Source organism: Desmodus rotundus, chromosome 9 (genome assembly GCF_022682495.2).
Source record: "Desmodus rotundus isolate HL8 chromosome 9, HLdesRot8A.1, whole genome shotgun sequence".
NCBI classification, from domain to species: Eukaryota; Metazoa; Chordata; class Mammalia; order Chiroptera; family Phyllostomidae; genus Desmodus; species Desmodus rotundus.
Window position 1 is genome coordinate 109,939,591 of NC_071395.1, and position 20,725 is coordinate 109,960,315.

At 43.8% G+C, this 20,725-nt stretch overlaps 1 protein-coding gene across 2 annotated transcripts in view; it reads right to left on the minus strand.

The window, feature by feature from the left end:
- Positions 1-19,320, minus strand: part of GRB2 (growth factor receptor bound protein 2) — a 64,019-nt gene extending 44,699 nt beyond the window's left edge. The window contains exons 1-2 of one of the 2 annotated variants that reach the window (XM_024553659.4): positions 19,116-19,320; positions 11,022-11,235 (exon numbers count right to left, since the gene is read on the minus strand). In XM_024553659.4, the coding sequence (XP_024409427.1) occupies positions 11,022-11,099 (78 nt within the window). In that variant the 5' untranslated portion in view covers positions 11,100-11,235; positions 19,116-19,320. Of the gene's footprint in view, positions 1-11,021; positions 11,236-17,850; positions 18,015-19,115 lie in introns of those variants that run through there. The other variant, XM_045190094.3, reaches the window with a different exon arrangement.
- Positions 19,321-20,725: the final 1,405 nt, after the last annotated feature.

A 20,725-nucleotide genomic window follows, 5' to 3' on the forward strand; every position in this document is an offset into this window, starting at 1 on the left:
GAAACTAATGATGTTAATCTCAAGGAAAGAGCTGGAGGGCTACTAATCTCTACTTCCAGCACTAAGTGAGGACATCCATCTGGGACAGCGGATGTGGACAGGGTTAGCACACCTTTTGGGAAATTCGCACCAATTTCAGGTTCAAGTCGACTCTCACTCAGCTTTAACATGTGACCTGGAGAAAGTCTTCATCACCATGATCATCTCCGCTAGGCTGGCACAGAAACCCTTTGAGCGGCTGCTTTCTAAAGAGGTTCAGTACACTTAAAACAGAAACCCACCCTTCCCTCCGACGATGAAGCACCCGCTTACTTTCAATATTGAAATTTTAAATATGGTTTCACTGTGTTTCTCATCGTGCCCCGAAAGTACAGTAAAAGTAACTACGGCTATATTCATTAAATGTTTTTTTCTGAAAGGTTACAGAAAAACTAATGGTGATTTTCTCTGGGAAGAGAGTTTGACTTTTACATTTTTTTTTTTTTTAACAATGAATGAGACATGCATTTGTTCACTTAATTTCAAAAAAGTTATCTGGGTGACAGGAAGGAGTATGGCTTAACTTTCTTCTACACATTTCTATTAAAAAATTATAATAAATGTTTAAAAAGAGTAAAATGAAGACACCTGATTTTTTAAATGCACAATAACTAAAACACACTAATAACTTCAAGTCTTTATCCTGCCTCTTCACCTTCTCAGAGCCAAACATTTAACAGAAATTGGTAAATAATAACATTTAAGCTTGGCTAGAGCTAAATATGGACAAAAGACAAAAAAGGAGAAATGAATAATTAAACCTCTGAAAAACTGTTATTTGGCTGCAGTAATTTTAATTCAGTTTGGAAACGGAACTAAATCAAAAATATTAAGAAAGCACATATAATACTACTTTCATACCTAGTGCAGGAAAAAGAGAAGCTAGACATAACTAGCTACCTGGGCAGCAGGACCAATGCTAGGGCCAACCTGTTTGTTCCTAGGGAAAAAGCTGGAGCATGGTTCAGTTTACTGCGACACACTGCAAGCGCGACTTGAAGCCTATGTAACAGCCGTAGATGGTGTGGAGGATGCTGGTGCCTCAGGCACCAGGAAGAGTCTCAACAGGAAACAAATCTGCTCCATGAAACTATATAGTTTTTTTTTCTTTGTATGAAAGCCAAATAGGCCCTAAAATGTTTGTTAACTTATAAACTGGCATCTGGAAAACTATAGTTTTTTTTTGTTTTTATCACTTTTCTTATTACAAAACTAATATAGGAGATCCATCTGGAAAAAGTCCAGCCATCGTTAATGTAAGAGAACAGTCTGCACAACATTGATGTAACCCGGCAGCCAAGGAGAGTGGACTAGAACGCGCATGCGTGAACAATGACAACTTCACTGTACTAGTTAGTGGGGGCAGTAGACCCCATTGAGTGAGCGTGTGTGCTGTGTGGCCATTGCATTCAAAATGACTGAGCAAGCAAAGCAACAAATCTGCATCAAATTTTGCATTAAGCTTGAAGATCCCTCCGTGGAAATTATTCAGATGACTCAGGCAGCTTTGGAGGATGAGGCAATGACAGCAGAGCAAACAGAAGTGAGGCACAAAGGCTTCAAAGATGGTCTGGAACCTGTTGAAAGTGGTCCACATTCTGGAAGGTCTACAACAAGCAGGACACCAGAGAACGCTGAACGTGTACGGGCTGCAAACAACAAAGATCAGCGACTGACACTGTGAGAACTAGAGGCTGATCTGGGGATTCCCAAAACTACTGTGTCTTAGATTTTGATGCAGGATCTTGGCATGAAACATGTCGTGGCAAAATTTGTTCTGTGGCTTCTGCTACCAGAGCGGAAGGAATAGCATGCTGCAGTTGTTAATGACTTAATTCAGGCTGCTACCAAAGAACCAGATTTCCTCAAGAAGCTCATAACTGGACATGAACTGTGGGTCTACAGCTATGATCCAGAAACAAAGGCCCAGTTGTCCCAATGGAAGTTGCCTGGTTCTCCACACCTGAAGAAGGTGCAGCAAAGTCGCAGCAAGATCAAGACCACGTTCCCCGTGTTTTTTGACTGGAAAGGTAACAAAAAAAATTAGCAAAACTAATATGGAAAATGGTAACATATGTTGTATTATTAATTTTTTAATATTTTATTTTTAGAGGGGAAAGGAGGGAGAAAGAGGGGGAGAGAAACACCAATATGTGGTTGCCTCTTGTGTACCCCCAACTGGGGACCTGGCTCTCAACCCAGGCATGTGCCCTGACTGGGAATCGAACCAGCAACCCTTTGGTTTGCAGGCCAGCACTCAATCCACTGAGCCACACCAGCCTGGGGCCATATGTTGTATTTTAAGTCCACTATATTTACATCATTATAAAAATGTGGGTATAATGATAAAAGCCTAGACAAGATCTGAAATAGCAAAAATATTGGAGCGAAAAGTTTATTTAGATTCTGAGTTTCCTGGTTTTTTTCTATTAATGTATGTTGAAGTAATTTTAAATGTTAAGGTAAAATGGAAATACTGCTAATGAAATGCTGTAAATATTCTTTCTATCTTAGTAATCCATTTCATACCATACATATTTATCTACGGACATAAAGATCCATGAAATGACACGAAGAAGACATGCAATGAATGATCAATATTCTAACTGAAACTACTCTTCTCTTGTTCTCTGCGAAGGCTAGAGTTAGAATTGTCCTAAATGCATTTCCTCTCACTTTATACTAAAGTGATGCTTTTTATATTTTTCAAAAGCAAAATATTACAAAAAGCTTTTGCCATTTTGCTAAACCTAGATCTTAAAACTCCACTATTAAAATGAGGAATAAAAGATTAGTTAGCGCCGGCTGGTGTGGCTCAGTGGATCGAGTGCTGGCCTGTAAACCGAAGGGCTGCTGGTTTGACTCCCACTCTAGACACAGGCCTGGGTTGTGGGCCAGGTCGCCAGATGGGGGCACACGAGAGGCAACCACACATTGATGTTTCTATCTCCCTCTCTTTCTCCCTCCCTTTCTCTAATAATAGATAAAATCTTTTAAAAAATTAGTTAAAAATTGAAGCCATTGTTAAGGTGAGGAAAAACTTTCAAAGTTTTACTGCTGATATTAGTATCTGTTTTGATAAAAAATATATTAGACAGAAAACACAACAACTACTGCTAGAAGTGGGACCAAAGTTAGCTCTAAGCTTTCCCCCAAGGTAAAGAAGACAACACATTAAAGCATTATTTATAGCATCTTTAAGATTTAAAAAGTTGTCTTGGGGAAAATAAGCCTATGCTTAGTATTGAAACTGGAGAGAATGTTCTCCCATGGGTCCCCACTAGGGACACTTATCTAAGAGGCTCAATATCCGTACAATAAATACAGTGACTTTTTCCCAAGGCTGTTTCGTCTAACATCTCTTCATTTAGCCAACAGCATAATCCCGACATTCCACTCAGCTAAGTAAATCTACAAAAGAGAGGCCTCCAATAAAACACTGAGTAGGTACCAGTCTCTTTGTTTTCAGGTTTAATTCTGAGAGAGACCAAAGACTTAAGAATGGCAAAACTACTTGTCTTGCACACACGATCCTCCATCAATACAGTGCTTTCAGCAGAGCTTTTGGACAAGGTTTGAACAGTTCAGAGTTTGAGGTTGTATCAGGACAAGCACCTGGCTGGGGGTGTGGGCACAGCCATGTGACTTAAAAGTTACCTGACCACAGGTTGGACTGACTTCCTCTTATCAAAGTCGTGCACTTGAATAACATTAATAAAAAGCTAATGGTAGCTGGCATTACTGTCTGCTTTATGCCAGTCACAGCTTTAAGCACACGAGGATTTATTAGTTCTTTCGATACTGACTGTGACTCTAGAAAGGCTGGGCCCGTCTTCCCATTTCACAGATGGGAGAACCGAAGCAGAGCAAACTGCCCAAGACCACAGTGCCAGGGCGGCCAGTGGCAGAGCTGGGATGCAAAGAAGGTGGGTCTAGCCTGAGGCATGTATTCTTCACACTGCTACAGATGCCTCTCCACAAGGAGAGAGAAATGGGTAGCTGTTCCATCCACAAGGAGGAGAAATTGAGGAAGTATCTGCCAAAAGGACCAAGATTTTCCTTAAAAGGTCATTTTGAGTCACTCAGGGACTCAATCCACAGCCTAGGCATGTGCCTTAACTGGGAATCAAACTGGCGACCCCTCTCTTCATGGGACAACGCCCAGACCACTGAGCCACACCAGCCAGAGCTTGAGTCATTTTTGAAAATGTCTCTAAGTTTTATGACCCTGAGCACGGCCACAGTGAACTTTAGTCTAAAGATTTAAAACCAGGTTAGACCTCAGCCACTGAAAAAACAAACCAACCAACCCCTGACCGGAGCACTTTAACTTCCTGGAATATCCATCAGGGTAAAATAGATGCAAAATGTTAACCACTTACTATTTGAATATAACTACTGTTTTAATAAAACTGATAAATTAATGCAATACAAAAGAGTACCAAAAAATAAATTAATTAAAAATCACCTGAAATCCAGCCTTCTATCTTTTAGGGGACCATTGAAAAAGAAGTCTATACAGTTAATAAGCATAGAGAAATAGCAATTCTCTAAACAGGCTCTAGTTTAACCTCATCTGGGTATGAAAAGGCCCTAGGATGTAATAGTTAAGAATATGGAATCTGGACTCAAAGTAGCCTGGATCCAAATCCTAAGGTGGGAACCTGGGCAATTTACTTAACCTAAGCCTTAGGTTCCTGATCAGTAAAATGAGGATCTCAACACCTGTTATTATAGGATTATTGTAAGGATTAAAAGGGAATGCAAGTAAAATACTTGGCTTAGTGCAAGGACATACTAAGTACTCAATATATTAGTTACATAGTTACTTTTTAAAAGAGGGTCCATTTACCACCTCTCTGCAAGTGCAGACTTTATTCCGTGTTGTTACAGATTTACCGAATACACCAACACTGGCACCTTTACAGTATTCCATGTTAAAATACCACTTGTTATCTGTTTATATAATCCTCTACTGACTGGCTATTTGGGGTTTTTTTCCATGGTTATTCCATTAATTAGAAGATGCCCTTTTTACACATTTTAACAACTCTGAAATGCATCTTATAAAAGATTGTATTTTCTAATTTAATTCAAAAATTTTCTTTTCTAGGTGGCACACAGATCCGTTGACATAAATATCCTTATGTCTACATTTTTTTTAAACTTGAGAATATGTTTTGGAATTCTTAAAAGTGGAATTGCTAGGTCATTTTATGTGCCGGCACTCACTACCAAGCCGCTGTTCAGAACGATTTTATTGGAACAAATCCCCACTGGCAGGAGGCAACAATACCCACTTCTCCACACCCTGGCCAACCAAGGGTGGGGTCAATCTTTATCATCTGTGCTAAGCTGACAGGCAAAATGACCTCATTTTTGTTTGTTTTGTTTTTTCATTTCTTTCCTCACTGAAGTCAACTTACTCTTAGACAGGATGTCCAGTAAGTCACTCAATACAAAGCTGTTGCCCACGCCTGGCAGGTGAGCAAAAAGCAGGACAGCTGATACTTACATCTCCAGTTTACTTATCTTGACAGTTAAGAGGGGCATTTCTGCAGCCATAAGATGGGACTAATAATGCCAACCTTTTAGCGCCCCAAATTAGAAATAACGTATAATTCCATGGCACACAGGAAGTGCTCCATAAATGGCAGCTGTTCAAGAATGACTGCAACTATCATGGCTCACAGAGGTGACACTTGAAAGCCCATAAAGGAACATTTCATTTCCTTACCGTTCTTTCTCCAAGCAGGAACGACTTGTCTTCCGCCAGCCTTCGAAAGACAGCCTTCCAAAAGGAGTCATATAGGAACTGAAACTTCAGTTATTCTTAGTACCTATTTGGAAACAACCCCTCCAGATGACAGGGTGTAAACGAATAAAACGAAAGGCAAACAGACGCCTGCTGTAAGAGCACTCAAACAGCCCTCATTCTCGGAAGAGTAAATGCAATATTCTGGGTTTAGTCATCAAGATTGATAAGAATTCTTATCAACAGGCAAAGAAATGCATACTGATATTAGGACTTTAAAATGGTGAAGAAACAGAAACCACCCCAACCTCTTAATCTTTTTAGGGTTGGTAATTTAAACACCTGAAATGGACTCACGTATTAACGTCCAGCTGTTGTGAAAACTGTAACCAATCAAATCTTAGTTCTCAGAAGCATCCTCAACAGGCATTTTCCCCCCCACTTACACAGGAGACTTACTCAAATGCCCCTAGCCGACAGGCAGAAGTCCCATCGTTTTTCCTTTTAGTCTTTCTCAAACCACCCCTGTCCTCATTCCTAGTCTCCAACACCTATGCAGGCCCTTAGCGATCTCATTACCTGATTACTGCAACCTTCCAGGTTGGGACTCCAGGCTCACCTCCTCGTAACACATTATACACCCAGAACACCTCTGTCATTAGCTAAAAACCTTCAGAGGCTTCTCAAGGACAAGACCACACTCTTACTGAGTTTTTCTTGTATGGCTCCAATTCGAAACACCTCACTTTCCACTACATCACTCACAGTCTATAACCTCACTCTAGCATTCCTATCTCAAACACAAGTACAGCTCCCCCCACCACCCGGCCCTTCTCTTCTGAGCCCGTCCTTTTCTCTCACAAGGTCTGAGTTCAAGCGACAGTTCTTCCTCACAGCTCTCTCTGACTTCAGCTCCTACCAATCTCTCCCCTTGCTAATCACTATGGCAGTTACAGGGTATAACACAATGTCCACACCCCATTAAGTACCAGTTCACTACTAAATTCTAAGTTTGTGATCTTACATAGATCATTTAACCTCTATGGGCCACCATTTCCTCATCTGTAAAATAATATCTAAATTAATAAATTTTAAAAGGTCTTTTCCTCCCCAAGCTGGTGTGGCTCAGTGGATTAGGTGCCAGCCTGTGAACCAAAGTGTCACCGGTTCGATCCCCAGTCAGGGCACATGCCTTGGTTGCAGGCCAGCTCCCCAGTAAGGGACGTGTGAGAGGCAACCATACATTGATGTTTCTCTCCCTCTCTTCCTCTCACTCTAAAAATAAATAAAATCTTATTTTTTTAAAGGTCTTTTCCTGTTCTAAAAACCCTAATTTACATACACGATGTACTATTTCAGATACTAATCTCACTTCTCTTCTTTGATTTTAGAATACCTGAAGGGAGAAAGTGCATCTTCTTCTTCCCCAACTCTCAAAGCAACTTATCCCAGGATAAACTGGCTCGAGGAGATGCGCGGTGAACGCGACAGTGAGACAGGGTCAGCAGCACTGAGACAGCAGGCTTCAAAAGTCCGAGTGTGAACCCGGGACCACTTCTAAAGCAGCTTGTGCAGCTGGGGTAGATGGTCAGTGCCAGACTGAGTAGAAGACACCTAGACGGTCCGCTGTTGGCTCTCTTCCAGAGTCAAAGGTCTGCCTTAACGGAAAACAAGAAGCCGATTCTAGAATGGAATGAGCACATGCTTGAGAGCTCCAAACAATCCTTTGTCCCTACACAGCACTGTCTGAAGTACGTGCAACTAAGCCCCTAAGTGGCAGGTGCAACTTTTAGGTGGGCTTAGACGTTTCTGTGCTCTAGTATTCAGGGGCCCTGTTGCATGGAGAACCAGCACTATCTCAAGCCTGCCCTACAATGGCGGGGAAACTTAGGTGCGGCGCAGCTGTGCAAGGCCTGAAACCTGCAACGTAAGAGCAACTGCTCCCATTTCTATGCGCCAGTGCCCTCCCCAATAAAAACCCGAGCTTTTATAAGAGGGAAAGTAACAAAGGCAGATACACTGAAGCATTCGGTTCTATTTTAGGCTTCCAGTAAAATGTCTTCATGTTTCTTTTTTTCTCAGAGCAGTACAAGCCAACGTGTAGATGGAAAGTAAGGAAGTGGTCTGCTGGAGGACAGTAACCAAAAAGTTAACCAAGCAGGACTCCAGTACAGAGAGAGGAGGGGATCCTCCAGAACTCCAGTCAAAGAGGCAGAGAGCAAAGCCCCTTCTATTTCATTAGTCAAATAAAATGTATTAACACCAACACGTATGCGTCCCCTTTATCGAGAGGGCAACTATATCCCCATCTTAATCAAGTCTGAACTGGTCAGTGCTATTCCAGCCCGTCCTAAACGTGTTCTGGCTCACAGCTAAGGCCCTAAAGAGTTATCAAATCAGCCCTGATTGGTGTGGCTCAGTGGATGGCCTGTGAAGCGAACTGTCGCCCGCTAGTTCGATTTCCAGTCAGGGCACATGCCTGGGTTGCAGGACAGGTCCCCATTTGGGAGTGTGAGAGGCAACCGATCAGTGTATCTCTCACACATTGCTGTTTCTCTCCCTCTCTTTCTCCCTCCCTTCCCCTCTCTAAAAATAAAAAACTTATCAAATCAAATCAAAGCCACTAAAATGAAGCCAGTTACTTTTTAGTTAATCCTTGAATAATCAAATGAGGAAAAGCACTGACTTTTTTTTTTTTAACAGCACTTAACACAAAGCAATGTCCCTCACAACCCTCCCCTTTACTCAGCTGCTTCACAGAATTATGAGACAAAGGGCAACTACTGTATCATCACTTTTTTTTTTTTTTTTGGAGTAAAGCCACACGATTACTAACAAACAGCTAACGGCCACCATTCAAAGGCAATAATGGCATTGTGACTTCACATGCCAGCTGTCTACCAAACTGGAAAGAACCAAATATACGTATTTTTCTCTCCCCAAAGAAAATCTGAAATTAAATGGGATTCTCTTTTGCTCCCATCATGAAAATTTCTGGGGGAATGTTAAACAGTATCAACTTTTCTAATTATAGGGTGGGAAAGAATAGTTTTACACTTGTTCAAGAGGTTACCAATTTAGGTTGGAGAACTCCGTTTTCGTTTTACCTTGTTGCTTTAGTGCTAAATATACAACAGGATAAACTTAAGAGAAAAACAGGAACCACCAGGCTTCGTTCAAGTTTTTAGGGTAAGGTTAATAGAGAAATCAGTTTGTACTTAAACAAACAAACAAACAAAACACCCCCAGAAAACAAAAAAGTTGGCTCTAAAGGGTTTTTGTACAGGCTGCAAATGCGGGTAGTGGAGTAGCCAATCTTATGGTATCATAGTGGGTTATCTGCTGAAAACGGTAATCACCTATGAAAACATCAAACTACCTCCTCTGCACACTAACGGCACAGAGCACTGTAGCAGTCTAAGTTACATCTGCTCTCTAATAAACCAGAACCAGAAGACCTGTCACTCTAAAACCTATAGCTGGTTCTGCTTGCTTCCTGACAATTTAGTGCTGACTTCGAGAATACCCTCAAAAAGCTTAGCATCACAGTAACAGTTTGGAATAGAACACACAGTTTCCTTCTCCTTAAAGAGTTCCTCACTATCACCTTCTATCAAGTAAAATCTACACACCTAACATTAAACTACTGTGCAGTAACTTCAGAGAACTCTATGCCTCTGGCAATGGCAGGACAACAGTAACTCCCCATAGGTCTACATAACTTAAAAAGTTTTTTTTAAGAAAGAGTGAAGGCGGGGTAGTGAGAGAGAGAAACACAGAGACAGACAGACAGACGGACACTGAGTTTTGTTATTCCACTTATTTATGCATTCATTGGTTGACTCCTATATGTGTCCAGACTGATGACCGAACCCGCAACCTTGGCATATCCGGATGATGCTCCAACAAACTGAGCTACCCAACCAGGGCAAACCTAGTCCTTTTTAAAAAGATCGGCCCTGACGGATGTGGCTCAGTTGGGGGTCATCTTGCAAAGCAAAAGGTCTCCCGTGGATTCCCTGTTAGGGCACAAGCCTAGGGCTGTGGGTTTGGCCCAGTTGGGGCACATTCAAGAGGCAACCCACCAATGCTTCTCACATTGGTTTTTTCTCTCCCTCTCTTTCTCCCTCCCTCCCCCTCTCTCTGAAAATAAATAAAATCTTTAAAAAAGAAAAAATAAAAAGGACCCTGCTTCTAGATTTCCACTTTCTTCCTCTTTGTAAAATTCTAATAATTTCATTCGGGGATAGTCACAAATGGTAGCAAATTCCAGCAATCTGACTAAGGCTCAGAGAAATGTTAAAACTTGAGACACGGTGAAAATGCAAACACTAAAGTTCAAGTTTTCCTCATTTAGAGTTGACACTATTCAATAACACCCACCCTTGCAAAAAATAAATTACGTATCCAAAAGGGCAAACTGCTCCAGTCGATTGGGCAAACAACATAATTAACATGTGCTAGGTGGCAAGTGAATATTCATGTGAATAGTGGGGCTCAAAATGGGCTGCAAACTGTAAAGCAGCTTATTTTTTTCTGAACTGTCAGCAGGGTTCTTTTGTGCAATTAGAGTTTAATATGGGGTAATTGCTCCTCAGGTTTCTTCTAAGAAAATAAAAACCTGACTTGTACAACAGCAAACAGAACCATATTATTTAGAGCTCCATTAGTTTTTCCAAAAAGAATAAAAATACACTGACTTCTTTAATGAGTTTTAGCATGTATTTCTAACTACCTCTCTAAACTAGGGGAAATTAATTTCTCACCAACCAGGACCACGTTCCAGAATGCAAAAATAACTTTTGACTATGTAAAATAAGACTAATTGAGTGCTTTTATATAAACACTTCAAGTTTAGGTCTTTCAAAACACCCTCTAATTTTTTAATGAAACTCTCCAAGGTAGTCAACCTACTCTTACACACACATCCTTACTACAGTCACAATGCTTTGCCTTTACTTGAAACAGCACCGATATCAACAAGCAAAAAGAAATACTCTCAGCATTCACACAAAGGCAATTAAAGACCATACATCACACACCATCCTCTTAAGTCATCGTTAATATTCTACTCAGCATCTGTCTCCACTGTCCAGATCGCACTCGATGGTGACTGTGAAAAGTGGGCGACAAGAAAAGGAGCGTGGCTTCTTTGTGTGTTATCCAGGCAAAGGGGAGGTGAGTGCAAGGAGAGGCCGCCCAGCATTTGCTTGGCATCAACATTTACCTTGAGGATGTCCCCCCTTTTGAAGCTCAGCTCGTCGTCTGCAGTGGCTTTGAAGTCATATTTGGCGATGGCTTCCATTCTGAGCGCTGCTCAGTGCTCAGCAGCCTGAAGCAGGGGGAAGGGAGTCTTCCCTGCTGAAGCAACCCAGTGCTCTGGGCTCAGCCTTGCCACTCTTCTGGGACTGGCTCCTCCACTCCAGGACACACAATGCCACCTGAATCAGAAGACGATGATTGAGAGAAGTGGCCAGGATCGAAGGCAGCCCCGCCCTGCCAATCGGCCAGTAGTCCCAGCCCCCACGCCCCCTGGCTCGACTGGCTCAACCCTCTTCCCTCCCTTCCAGGCAAGAGCCCCGGTCTCCTTCCTCTTTTCTGCCTCAGGCTCAGGCAACTGACAGGCCCGCCGGCCAATGGTGGCAGCTGCTCAAGCTATTCCAGAACACACTTCCTCTTCCTTCCCGCTGGGTGTGCGAGGTATGCAGGAACCGGCTGGAGTCCCGTTCGGTCTCCGCCTTTCCTCCCTCACCCCTCACACTCTCTTCTCCAGGCACCAAATGCAGTCTGCTGAAAGGAGGCCTCCCCCATGGGGGCAGTCTCCCGCTTTTCTCAGTTAAATGGGCCTATCTCTCTCCTTTTCCCCTGCCAACCTTTCTGCTTTTCCGAAAATGCTGGGTCCCCTACCCACAGTCAAAAGCAAGCAATGCATGCTTTGGTCCTGAGCTGCTTCTAATTCCCAGAAACCAATCCTTGGCCTGCTCCTAGGAAAGCAGGAGAAAGTGAACACAGGATCTTCTTTTTTATTCAATTTATCACTGGAGCACAGGACACCAGAGAAGGAGGTCTAGCTCAGCCTTTTGGTGGTAGATCTGCTGTTCGCGCACAAGGCCTCCTCTCCCCTGCAGATCCCCAAGACTCTGGGGTCCCCAATAGTCCTTGAAATAGATGTCCAAGGTTCAGTATTCCCGAAGCAGCCTCCACATTATTTCTAAGTAGCCTAAGGAACAAAGCCGAAACCCTAATACACTTAAAGAGGAATCCCGGTTTCAGAATCTACGCTGCCAGACCCCGTGTCTGGGAAAAGAAAGTGCAGAGCGAGATGGTGCCAGAGTCAAACACAAGTCTCTCACAGTCAGCTGAGAACAGCTGCTGTGCTCAGCGACAGAGGGGTACTAACTAAAGTGATCCCAATTGCGTTTTGCAGGTGAAGAGTCTGTGATAAACCTTCGGCAGTGTACCAGGTGATGGGGAATTATGGGAACTACAGACATCCACTGCTGCAGTAGAATCCCCAGCCCGGAATATGGGACATAATCCAGACCTTTGCGGGGCGAAAGGAAAATAAAGCTCCATTCTTGTTTCACCAGTCGCTGTTTTCATAGCGGCTAAATAAAAGCAGCAAACAACACAAACACTGGCAGAATGGGGACAGATTATTTTTAGTGACACTCTTCTTGGATAATTACCATCTAGCAGAGAACTCATTTGAAGGGCACGAGTGATTATTATCCTTTTGTTCTAAAGTTAACAAGTGGAGCAGCATTAATCAAGCATAACTGCAAATGGACTAAGCGATAAACCAGCCGAGAGTATTAAGATTAGAGGAAAAAGCCCTGGCTAGTGTGGCTCAGTGGATTGGGTGGGTCTGTGAGCCCAAAGGTCACTGGTTCAATTCCCAGTCGGGGCACATGCCTGGGTTGCAGGCCAGGTTAGGCCCCCAGAGGGGAGTGCATTAAGAGGCAACCACACTGATGTTTCTATCCCTCCTTTCCCCTTCCCTTCCCCTCTCTAAAAATAAATAAATATTTAAAAAAAAGTTTAGGGGAAAATGAGTATTATCAAGGAGAAAAGAAATCACCTGGTAATAAAAAGTCCTTCAATCAAATTCTAAAAGCCAAACATTCTACTGCAGGTAAACAAATAAACCAAACCAATGTTTACTCTGTCCGGCCAGGCCTAGGATATTCTATGAGGTACGGTCTAGAGAGACAAAAGTAAAGAAAGTGTTTTAGCAAATATAAAAAAATACAGAGATTCGTCTCAAAGTATTCATATTTTTGTGTGTCCTCAAAAACCCTTTGCTTCTACCCTCTGTAGCTTACTTCTTATCAAACTAATCCACGTACATACTTTAAAAGTCAGAGCATTGAAAAGTCTATGGGAAGAGTAGCTCGCTGTCCCAACACCCACATGCAATCACCTTCCATTTTGTTTTTAGCTTTCTCTTTGTATTCACTTACAACACCCTAATAATATGTTTCTGTTATCATTCCTTCGTTTATTCCAGCCATCACCTACCTCCTGAAAGACGAGGACCTAACCGTCCCACCCCGGCCAATTCCCCTTGCCCCATCCCAGTAATACCACGCATTCTGGTTTAAGTAGAAGTGTTACGACATCAAATATTGTTCACTGGTGATTTAAATAATGTATCACAACCAACCTTCCTTCCTAGTACAATCCTTCCATTTTCCCCAGCATTAATAATAGCTTTCCCTGTTTTGCTTACTTTCCAGTGTATGCACCTATTTTTAATTGTTTACAAATGCACCTGAATCTCTGCTACATGCATCTCAGTATTTTCCACAGACCTGACCATGTATTTTAACAGGTCTCCAGGTCTGATTGTTGAGACTCTGTATCAATGATGGGGAGCTGAAGAATTAAGCATATCTAAACAAACAAACAAGCAAACAAACAGCTCCATTTTGAAAAAGGAAATCTGACAGAAACCCAGAACGCTGTCAAGGTGCTATGTGGTAACAGGGCTGTGTCTGTTATTCAGGATTTCAGGCAACCGCAGTGTACCTGAACAGCCATAGCACAAAAACCAAGACACCTTCCAACACTGTTTTTCTTCCTGAAAATCACGTTTCAACTGACTGCTGCTTTTTGAAATATAGTGTGATAGAAATAAAAACCAAGAACAAGCAATACTTTTGTGCCTGTGCCAAAGAGCATCTCATGAAGAAAACTTGAAGACGTCAGCTTATTAGGCTATCCACTGAAAAGAGCACGCAGGCCAAAGGAATTCAAAAGGGTGTGTTTCATTTAAAGACAGGAAAAGAATCTATCACATACGCAACACTAATTACTCAAAGAAAGAGATGTGAAAGGGAACGCGATGTAGAATGATTTCAATTGAGTAGATGTTGCTGTTCATTTCCCAAGACAATGGGTTGGGCGCACACTCAACACTGAAGCCTAATGGGAGTACCTCAGCTGCTCCCAGGACACACTTCCACAGCTCGTCCCAAGCAGTGAATTTTACGAAGGAAAGTGCAGCTTGAATTGTTTATTTCAAGCAATATGTATTATTATACCCTAAAATGCAATCTCCTAAAGGCATTAGTAGGGTTTTATTTTCTTTCTTCCATTTGACCCTCTTCCCGAAGTTCTCAGAAGTAAGAGACATGACACTTACTGGGCCAGTACAGTTCAGTTAAGTCCGCAGTCACAGAAGGCAGGCCGATGATCCAGGTTCCCGTCATTCCCCTGGTGCTGACCAGCCACAATTTGGGGCAAGCCTTTTAAACAAGCCCAGACTTTCTGGGGTGATATCACCTTCTTTATAAGACTCACTGAGCATTAAATCAGGTGATATAGATAACATACACAAAGTGCTTTGGACAGAGCCTGATGTTAACTCAGTGAAAATAAGGTAAAATGTGACTACTTAAAACACACAAGATGCTCAACTTCACTATTAAAAACGTGCAAATTAAAACAAGATTTCTTTCATCCACTAACTGGCAAATTGTAAATATATTTACAATATCCAGTCTCTGCAATGCCCTGGGTGAAATACTCTGACTCTATCCTACCCAATGTTTATTCACACAACATTCTGGGCAGCTCATATACACCTGCCCACGTGCTTGGTACTGGACCATAACACTGGGTGGGCCAAAAGTCTGTTGTTTCTCCATACCCTGGCTGCAGCAGTGCCTCGTCGTCTTTAACTTCATTCCAAACAATTCTCTTAGATTGTACGGTGACAACTGTCACATCAGCATGCACTTTAAAAAGAAAACTTACCAAAACTGGTGAATTTCTGTGCAGCCATTTTAATACTGAAGATGGAAGAAGAGATGCACCATTTTCAGTGTACTGTGCTTTATTATTTCAAGAAAGGTAAAAATGCGACTGAAACACACGAAAAGATGTGTGCAGTGTGTGGAGAAGGTGCTGTGACTGATCAAATGTGTCAAAAGTGGTTTGTGAAGTTTCTTGGCACTACTGATGTTTTGGCCAAATAATTCTTTGCTGTGGGCTGTCTTATGCATTGGCAGATGTTCAGCAGCAACCCAGCCTCTACCCACCAGAAGCCAATAGTGGGAGATGGCCGACATACTCAAAATAACCAAATCAATAAAGTTATTGGTGAAAATGAAAAATGTATCTTTTATTTTTCAGAAAAGACTAAACAGATTTTTTGGCTAACCCAATCATAAAATCATCACAGAGCCCACACATTAGCAGGGAATTAATTAGTTCGATCTTTTTGGAGAATAATTTTGTGGTATCTATTGGCAATTCAGCTACTTCCCAGATTTATCTCACTGAAAATGTGACACAAATACCAGGTACAAAATGCATATATACCTGATCAATATTCATGAGCATATCTATGGAATATCTACATAAGTACCAAGGTGTACCACTAATTTTCAAAAAGTGAAGAAAAATGACAGTTTTTTATTTCTACAGAGCAAAATAACATATACCAGTGTGACTAAAGAAAAAATTTGGAAAGTTCACAGTGGTTATCTCTGGGAGTGAGATCACAGAATATTTTACTTTTTACTCTGTATACCTCAATTATACTTTCAGTTTTTACTATAACTATGTATTACTTTTGTAGTTAGAAAAAACAAGAACCAAAATCTTACCGATGCTCTAGAGTTAGATCTGGATTCAACGGTCACCTTACCACTTATTAACTGTGTGGGTGACACTGGAGAAATAAGTTACATTCTGTAATCCCACCCTGGCTGGTGTGGCTCAGCAGATTGAGCACCAGCCTGCGAACCAAAGCGTAGTAGGCTGGATTCTCGGTCTAGGGCACATGCCTTGGTTGCGGGCCAGATCCCCAGTAGGGGGCGCACAAGAGGCAACCACACATTCATGTTTCTCTCTCCTCCTTCCCTTCCCCTCTCTCTGAAACTAAATAAACAAAATCTTAATCCCTAGTAACCTCAGTTGGAAAACGGAACTAATAACAGCATCTACCTCATTAGGCTATTTTGATTATTAACAGAGACAGCACTTGTAAAGGCCTCAGCAGAGTCTCTGGCATGAAGCGCTAGGAGGCGTGAGGCAGCATCACCAGTGCCTTCTGAATGATCGGTCCACACGCTTTCACAGTGAATGTAGCACTTCCGTCTACATACAGACTCTCTGGTAGGCACATTAACAGTCCCATTAAGTATAAACTTTAAAATTAAATTGCTCCACATCACAGTCCTAACAAAGCTCAAATATGTACACAGAAAAACTAATCACATCTGCAGTCACTTATTCTATTAGGCTTTTAAATATTTACCCTGAAAACACAGAAAAGTGTAATTGTAAGTTGAGTAATTTAAAGACACACTCCAGTCTCGTCATTTTACAGCTGTATCTGTAACCAGAGTTTTGGTCCCTGGACCAGGAGCTCCAAAATCACCCCATTCAGAGACTGATTCACTGTGGGTGCCTTCTGGGCCTTAAGCCCAGAACCTAGTTTAAATGAGACCACAGGGGATTCTCCTGCCTGCTACACTTTAGCAATCACTGCTGCACGGTAAGGGTGCCTTAACCAGATTTTTAAACGTTATGTTCCAGATAACGCACTAGAACATCTTTGCATAAAATAAAAATCATGCACATTCACTTGTCATAACTGAAAAAAGCCCACTTTGACAAAGAAAACCAGAGACTCTGAATGGCCACTCAGCAGTGAAAGTTACAAATTAAGCAAGTAACTATAAAATTTCCATCAGGAGAGCAGGGTGGGTCTCTATTCTGTGCTAATGCGTTTCTCCGAAATCTATTACTCTTTTACTGTAGGTAACAATCACAACTGCCACTGCACAACAAGCAACATGGTAACAAGAACTACTGAGAAAAAAATCTCTAAATACCGCCGAATAGTATAGCATTTAAAACCTAGTAACCCCTCACATCTGAATCCCCTGGCGGAGGAAGTGAACAGCCTCAAGCATTTAAATGCTTGCTTTTACTATCAAAGACAGCTCATTTCAAGAATTAAATTCTTTTTTTTAATTTTGGAATTCAGAAAATTTTAAACAAGGGAAGGGGCAGCAGAACAAATAAAGTTTTTCTCTTTCTGTCAAAAAAGCCCCAACAACAACAAAGAAGGCTGACTCTGACAGATGTAAGAAAAGATGCCTGATTGTTAAAAAGCCTGGTGAAGAACACGTAAAACTAACAGTACACTGTATGTCAACTATCATTTTAAAATAAATTTCAAAATTAAAAAATTTAAAAGCCTGGTACAAAAAACAGTACTACCACAATGGGCAAGCTTTAACTGGTCAAAGGTCTAATAAACTCCATTCCCTTGAATGTTTCGACTTGTTAATTCCATTGTAACACAAGTCTATGGTCGGTTTTCTTTTTCTTTTTTTTTACCTTAACCACCCCCACTAAAAGCCAGAGAGAAGCCACACCTGCCCCAGATTGGCTGGCCCAACCTTCCTCACTAATAGAAAAGAGGCATAGCAAGAACAGCGTAAGCGGGCACAAAAGCACGATCTTAAAATGAAGAGAACAAGTGAAACACAAGTGAGACAAGCGCCCGGGACCTGGTGGCAGCGTAGATTACTTACCGTGAATTCAACCCGCCGAGCCTCCCAGTCCCCAGGGCGGGGACTGAAGTCCCGCAGGCCCCTCCAGCAACCCTTCTGGCTGCCCCAAGGAGCACAGTGGACGCTGAAAAAGTGAAGAATAAAGCAGCAAAGAGGGCACCTTCCCAGGAGAGAAAGTGGAATCTCTAAAGGAGGGAGAAAACGAACTGCACAAGGGGCAGAAACCTCGAAAATGTGTGCCAGAGAGGGGACAGTAAGGAAGAAGGGGAAGTAGATTAGAAAAAAAGGTGGGGGAGGGGGGCAAATGACTTGCATTACACAAGCCAGCACGTAGTGTCCGCGGGGAACGGAGAGAAGTGGACAGAAAGGGAAGGCAACCACTGGAGAAGCACGAAGTGACAAGGGGACCAGAAAGCCGAAGGGACGAACGCTAATTTCTCTCGCGTGTCGTCTCAGCTCCCTCCCGAGAGCCAACAGTGCCCCCGGCCCACGAGCGCACCTCGGCCGCCCTGCAGACCGTCCCGCACTGACACTGTGCATTTCACCGCCTGCGAAGCCGGCCCCGAACTCCCCAACCCAGCGGCAACTCGCGCGGTTCCAGGCGCCAACGGGGAGCGTTCCTGATGACCCACACCAGTGCTTCCCTTTCCTCTCCCACTGAAATCGGTCCTCAGGACATTCCAGCCACTGCTGCTGATGTTTCTTGACAAGTATTTTTCAGAGAAGTTCAAAAAGGGGGAAGGGGGAGAGGAGACAGAAGTAAAGGCATCTCCAAGGGCTCCGACGGCAACTGCGGCAACTCACGGTATGTATAACGTTGGTGGGCCCCCTCCCGAAATTCGGCCCCAAGACACTCGGAGATGATGACGTGGTGGCCGTGCAGGTCGAAGGAGCATCAATCACATTTGCAGCCCGGGGGCCAAGTCAGACTGACTCACAGGAGGACTACCCCGCGCTCTCGGGCTCCTTCCGGGCTCCTTCTGCGCAAACCCTCATGAAGGAGGCATGAAATTGAATTAGGAGCCCCCGGCCTCTTGCCCTGGGGTCCGGGGCTCTGTCCCGAGGCAAGGGCCGGGAGAGAACGGTCCCCAGGAAGAAAGCGCCCCAGAAGAAGAAACGTGGAGCCCGGAGCCCCGGCGACTCCGCTCCTGCCACGGGCCCCGCCGTTCCGCCCCCAGGCCCGGCGGCTCACAGGAGGCTGAGCCGGGTCCCTGAAGGCCGACTCCCGCTACGGACGGAGAAGGAAGAGGCACCGGAGCAGCAGCGCCGCCGCCGTCCCCACTCACCGTGGCGCAGCTGCTCCACTCCACTCCCGGCCGGCCCCTCCACAGCGGTGCGAGTGGCCGCCGATCCCGCTGCTGCTCCCTGAGGGCAGCGCCTATTCCCGCTGCTGTCACCGCCACAATCTTCGCCGCCGCCGCCCGGTCGCTGAAGCAGCACAGCCGCCTCGCTTCCGCTCCTCGTCAGGGTCCCGCGAGAACTTCCCCGCCCCGCCCCCGCGAGACTTCCCCCGGCGGAAAAGGTCCAGAGCGCAAGCGCTGCTCCGCCGCCGGGCCCCCGCAGGTAGACCTTCTGGATACCAGTGCGCGTGCGCCGGGCCGCCCGCAGCAGGTGGCACCCTCAAGGCTCCGCCCCCGAGTCGCCATAACCCAGTCGGTGCCAGAGCGGTTAAGTGATAGCACAACGCTGGAGGAGGAAGTTTCGGGCACACTCGAATCACTTCCCTTACCCTTCCACCAAACCAAGGCAATTGGGGAATCGGGGAGGGGCGTGAGGAGGGGAGTAATCTCCCTCCAGCACGAAGCGCCAAAAATAGCGGACCACGTCTTGAAATATTTGAGAATCTGATCCAAAGAAACTCTGCTATGTTTGATGAATTACAGTAACATTCATTTGTTCATGAATTGAATTAAGTACCTAATATGTGCTAAGCACTGTGCTAGATATATTGTAAAAGGTGCAAAAACGAAAATCCAGACCCTCGAGGGATTCCCGGTCTAGAGGAGTGGAAGAAAAGTAAACAAATAATGCCATAAGCGTTGTTAGAGGAAGTTGGGGAAATTGCTGAGGAAACTAAAGGGATGGGAGGAGGGGTCGGGGGTCGCTACTCTGCCCGTCTCAGAAAAGCCGTCCCGGAGACGGTAATGTGCTGATGGGTAGGAGGAGGAGGAGGAGTTCGCTAGACCGGGAAGCGGGGGTGAGGACGGTGCAGGCAAAGGGAACGGCAGCAGATACAAAGGAACGGAGGTGTGAGAGAGTCGTGTTCCGGGTAAAGCTAAGTAGTTTGATTCCTGTACTAGGCGGAGTGAGTACGGGGGAGTGACAGAAGATTGGGGTTTGAAGTACTGTAACTTATTTTTCAGTTCCAAATCTCTTTCCAATTAAAGGAGAGAGCAGAACACGTCTAATGGTAATGTGCTGTCTGGAAGCCAACAAAATAGCTTCAAGTTGAAGTGAGAATAACAAAACATCTGACTCTACAGAGAAAAACAAGCCCATTGGAATAAGGAAAATGAACTTTGTTTCACTAAGTATTTGTTCAGTGTCGACTACATGCAAGGAGCTCTGCAGGGGAATAGATGAACCTCACAAAGCCTCTGCTCTCAGCAGTTTGTAATCTGAAGGAGAGTTGCCTAGACTGCAAGGCAAAACAGTGAGGCTGAACTACATAGAGGACAGTGGAGGAGGGAGCCAGTTACCTGGTGCTCAGGTCGTGGTGGAGGACTTGGTGTTTCAATGCAGGGAGGAGAGCGTGGTGGAATCAGCCAACATTTCAGACTGGCTGGAATTTAGGATTTAGGGGAGGAGTAATGAGAGACAAGGCCAAGATGTATGGCTTAGGTTTCAATAGCCAGTGATTTGCAACTTCTAAGGGTTTTTGAGCAGGAAATGTCTG